This window comes from Erigeron canadensis, chromosome 6, assembly GCF_010389155.1.
Source record: "Erigeron canadensis isolate Cc75 chromosome 6, C_canadensis_v1, whole genome shotgun sequence".
Classification (NCBI taxonomy): domain Eukaryota; kingdom Viridiplantae; phylum Streptophyta; class Magnoliopsida; order Asterales; family Asteraceae; genus Erigeron; species Erigeron canadensis.
The window spans coordinates 30271394-30276784 of record NC_057766.1 but is presented as its reverse complement, the minus strand read 5'-3'; the positions used below and the strand labels follow the sequence as shown (position 1 = coordinate 30276784).

At 31.4% G+C, this 5391-nt stretch overlaps 1 protein-coding gene across 1 annotated transcript; it reads right to left on the bottom strand.

Moving 5' to 3' along the window:
* Positions 1-1684: 1684 nt before the first annotated feature.
* Positions 1685-3318, bottom strand: LOC122606057 (zinc finger CCCH domain-containing protein 14-like). The gene is made up of 3 exons (XM_043779022.1): positions 3291-3318; positions 2371-3117; positions 1685-2214 (listed from the first exon to the last, which is right to left on the bottom strand). Exons 2-3 carry the CDS (start codon positions 3073-3075, stop codon positions 1903-1905), a joined length of 1017 nt encoding a protein of 338 aa, XP_043634957.1. The 5' UTR covers positions 3076-3117; positions 3291-3318; the 3' UTR covers positions 1685-1902.
* Between the last annotated feature and the right edge of the window lie 2073 nt (positions 3319-5391).

Here is a 5391-nt window from a genome sequence, read left to right as displayed (position 1 = left end):
TATTATGTTTGGAAGATGTATCTAGAGTTCAAATTGTGTTTATATTAAATATTAAACTAAATATTAATAATTATAATTTATAAAAATCTAATCTAATATTTGTTAATAAGTCATTAGGTTTTGAAATAATATTTTGTATACAATATTTCATATGTTGAAATTTATTTAATTAATTAAATAATTATAAATTTTAAAAAGTTCTTTCAAGTTCATGGCTAAAGTTAAATATAAATTAAGTATTCAGGGCTAAAAAATGTAAATTATTGATGGAAAACAAAAAGTGCAAATTAATGAGATTTTTTCTACAAATTAATATAAACACTAATATAATAATATATTTGGATAATGATTATTATGATTTTTAATTTTTAGTTCATCTAAATGATGACATAAGCGAGAATCAATTTAATGAAATTGAGCGATTTGATTGGTTAATAAGTCATTAGTTCAACTGTCTTATAGTATATATTAAAATACTAGCACGTTATCCGCGCTCGTGGCGACAATGGTGTGGGAGTGGGGACAACTGTTGGTGGTAGAGGCGTCGTCGAGTGGTGTAGATAATTGATATAAAGATAACTATTGTAAATGATTAATAAAAGGATTATAAAAGATAAATGAGTGATATTGTAATATAATCATTAAGGATATTTTAAATATTTTTACTTATGTAATTTTTATAATGTGGCTATTAGAGTATAGATAGCTCATATATTATATTGTTTGTATATTGAATATTATAGAACTTTCAAAATCAAGTTAGCATATATTGATATGATAGAACTTTCATATAATTACTTTTATCTTGTATATCATCGGCAAAAAGGATGAAATACACAATGTTTAGGTTTCAAACAAGACCAGTAGTCAGGCATAAAAGATATCAATATTGATAAAGTTAAAATATAGCTAAAAGGTTTTACAAAGAGATATCCATGTAAAACAAACATCCCAAGCCAAATTACAAAAATAACATCAATTAATTAGATAAGTACCCCGTATTTTGTAGAATATGATTTCGTAACTTTAGTTGTCATTTTAAATGCTACCAGGGGAAAAATAACTATTAAAACCACGAAAGATTGTGAATCTAATAAAGAAAACAAATTTACTTAGATTCCAACAAACATACGCCTACAAAAAGGAGAGCACGAACTCTCCTTTTATCAACACCTAAATATTTGCTTTGGGTCCATAAGTTATTTTTGGCCGGATTGGGCCATAATTCGTAAGTAGGTAAGTTATTTTTGGCCGGATTGGGCCATAATTCGTAAGTAGGTCCGTCATGATCCAAACACTCAACAAGATGCAATGTTAAGATGATGAAAGTACATGTGTTGAAAGGTGAAAGTGGGTACAAAAGTTATAACGTTCTGCTGATAAAAGAAGACTATAAAAAGTGATAATATGCAAACAACATGAACAACTATCGATTATGACATATATTGATCCCCCAATTGTTGAAGTTTCTGATCTACAAATCCTTCAGTGAACACGAGGATCTAATAAGGTAGTATGAAATAACTTACTAGCAGATACTCGTATATAATTTGGTCACACACTGTCTAATAATCAAAAGCTTGAATAATTTGAAGCAGCTTAAATTTTCCATATATTTGATGGGAATTCCAGATCATACAAGAACCTTGTCAGGAAATGTAACATGTACAACATCTTAACGCCTATAAACCAGTACATAAAAAATCGCTACAATCATGACAAGGAAATCGCTTAAAATAGTATAATCAACAATTAATAAACCTTGAGTTCTAAGATATATATACTTAATTACTCTAAACAAGTGTTTTACTTATTTTAGTTTCCATGAAATTAAAAGATCGATCCCCAAATGTACATAAACTGCATCACCATTTCAATTAACAGCTTATTTCAAGCAATCGATCAGCGAGGATTCACAGCACTTGGCATCTCTTCATCAGTAAGCGTATGCCTAAAGTGACAACGATGACCGTAAGGACAGATATCTCCAGAAAGAACCATACGACACACCTCAGTTTTGTAGCGAGGATGGCGAATCACAGGTCGCAGCTCACTTGCTCCATGTGCAAAATGACAATTATCTCCATAAGGACAAGCTCCAGTCTCCTTCCATTTGTTACACAGCTCAGTTTTCGACATTCCTTGATTATACACCTCGAACTCCAAGCCACCCCCTGCTTTCTTCTCCCCAGCCACAGCCACGTGTAGTCGATGCTGTATCAACTTTAATTAATTAACCATACAATCAATTAGAACAAATTAAGTACTCTATGTATCTATATCTATCAATTAACCTATTTATGTACATTTTGTTTAAAATTAGATATTGTGTAAATCAACCAATTAAGTACAGTAAAGACATGCACTGACCGGTTGAGTTGAAGAAGCAGTTGCAGGCTGTTGACGACGTGGACGTTGAGCAGAAGAAGTCGGTTTCAAATAACCTTTAGAACGAACCGAGATGCTATTCGGAGCCCAATCAATGACACTAGTAGGACTAACGCTCGGAACTTTCTCCACACTATTACTTTCACTATTAAACGGAGATCCAATACTTAACCGACTAAAATCTCCAATCAAATTCTGCGAACGAAACGCGCCGTTTTTCCTTGAAAACATACTCAATTGCTGCATCAACTCACCGTTAGCCATCCGAAGCGCCTCGTTCTGTTCACGGAGAATCTCGACTTCTCTGACGGAATCCTGTAAACTCGTTAAACACATCGTGTAGCTATTATACAGCTGCTGATACTCAAGGATGAAGCTCGCCTGATTCAATCTATTCTCCGTCGCAATCGCGTTGGCGCTAAACGCATCGTCATCGAAGGAACAGTCAGAAGGTGAGGAAAATGACAGCTGTGATTGTAAAATGAATTTTGGCGGGAAAATCGAAGAAGCTGCTACTTGAATAGGATTGAATAATTCACCAGAACTGAAATCAAATTGATCTATTAATTCATCGTTATCGTTGAGATTTGACGGAAGTATCTTATCATTAACATTATTATTATTATCGTTATTAACTCCGGTAACGTCGGCGGTGATCTCCGATGAACTTATTTTGTTTTTCTCCATTTTCCGTCACTTACAGAACTGATATAACTTATATATCTATAACTGCATCAAAATAGAAAAAAATTATAATTACAGAATCACACATTCATACAGGTTTTTATGCAAAAAATTGATATATATAATGGATATGTATAGATATAGATAGATATATGTATATATGTGTGTGTGTGTGTGTGTGAAATTGGAGGAATGAAAGTAAGAGAAAAATGAAGTACCAGAAAATGAGATGGTGAGAGAATGGGGAAGTTGGAGTTTGCTGATGTAAGAAAGGGGGAGGGGTATATAAAGAAGAAGGGAAGGGTGGGGATCAGGTGAGATGCGGAACAGGGTAAGATTGGTGCGGATGGAAAAATGAAGGGTGGAGATTAGATTTGAAGATGAGATGGAATGGGGGGTGGGGGATAATAATTAGGAAGAATTGCTTGAGGTGGACGTTGAAACCGTTAGAGATACAAGATACAATATATATACATTTTACAACAACAGCAATGCCTTTGCCAGTGTGTCCACTTCTAACAAACCGGCCGCTTCACCAACCTACACACACCCCATGCCCACTTTTTTTAAAAAAAAATATTTTATTGCATCTTGTATGTATATAAAATTGACATTGTTTTAAGCATTGATACGATGATAATATATTATGACTTATGATATACTTTTTTTTTTTCCTTTATAAAACTAGTGTATATATTTCCATTTTACTTTACCTTAAAAGTGAAAACATTGATTTTACCATTTCATTTTTAGTTTACTTTTTGATAAAACTGATAATTAATTGTACAAAGATAAATAAGTAGAAAACAAGCATAATATTTTTAAATTGCTACTAAACAATGCAATAAATAAACATTTTAAAAGAAAATTTAAGCTTTTCAACAAGACATTATTTTAAGACGAGTGGTGTAGATGTTAAATGTATTGGTCGATTGATAATGCTAATGTATTATTAAGAAGGATAATATTCATGAAAAGATATCCACTTTTTTTTTTATTTTTAAATTTAAGCACCAATTTTTATTTTTATCAATAAAAGATATCTAAAACATAAAAATGAAATCTATTTTTTTTTTACGTCTTTTAACCATGGGTTTCATTATATTCTCATATATGGAGGAACCAAGGGTATCAACAAAGTATGGTTCTAAAACAGTAAGAGCACCCCCAATGTACATAGTATTGCTCCATATTCAACTTCGAATACGGTCTACACCATTGGGTGTGCGACGAATTCGACCGTATTCAATCGCGTATTGGGTTGCTCCGTGGTGGGCAATACGAAGAAGAGGTGTTGATTTATCTTTTTTTTTTATATATATAAATCAAATTATATATATATGTTTATATATGTTTGTGTGGGTATGTGTGTCTGAGTGTGTGTGCGTTTCCGGCAATGGGTGTGAATTGAGTATCGAGAGGTTGAAGAAGATATGTGTATTTATTAATTTTTATTTTGTACCCAATAGTTTTATATATTACAATTTTGAACCTTATAGTTCTATATATATCTCAAAACTATTTAAAAGTTGTTGTTATTATTATTATTATTTAGAGTGTAAAAATAAATTTTAATTAAAAGTGTGAAAATAAATATGTTGGAGTGTATTGTAATGTATTGAATGTATTGGGTATTGGGTGTAAATTAAAGAAAATATATTGGAAAGAGTTTTTTTTCCTGTTGTAGCAGTATATTGAAATGTATAAAGGAAAGGCATTGGGAGTGCTCTAATTGAAGTGAAACCTTCAAAATTATCGGATTTTAAAAAATGAAAGCATCTATGATCTTGTACATTTTTATTGCATGTACAGATCATGTAAATCACATGCGCTTATATTTTTTTTATCTTATTTATTATTTAGAATTCATAGTTTGTATGTCATAAATAAAAAAGAGTTTAGGGGGCGTATCAGGGACTTTTAATTTATCAATCCTCTCAAAATCAACCAATAAAATCTTTACAACTCAATTTAACTTTTCAACCCTCCTAACCAATCCTTCTAACTATTTTTACTGGCGCCCGATAAAATTTCAAACCCCTCCCAAATTATTTATTTTTTCCTTATTTCTTTTTCTTATTAAACTAAAACAATTTTAAAAACTAAAACATACTACCACTATACATTAATAAAATTAAAAACATTCTTATACATTAAAATTAAACTAAAACATACTAGTCCATACTTAATTAAAAAAAGTCCATTACAATTATTCAATGAATGACGTTCGAGTTCCTCGACCTTGTCCTCGTCCCCGTGCAACCGATGGAACTTGTTTTTGCTTCCTTGGATCCATAGTGGAAAAGGGGTTTTGTTTTG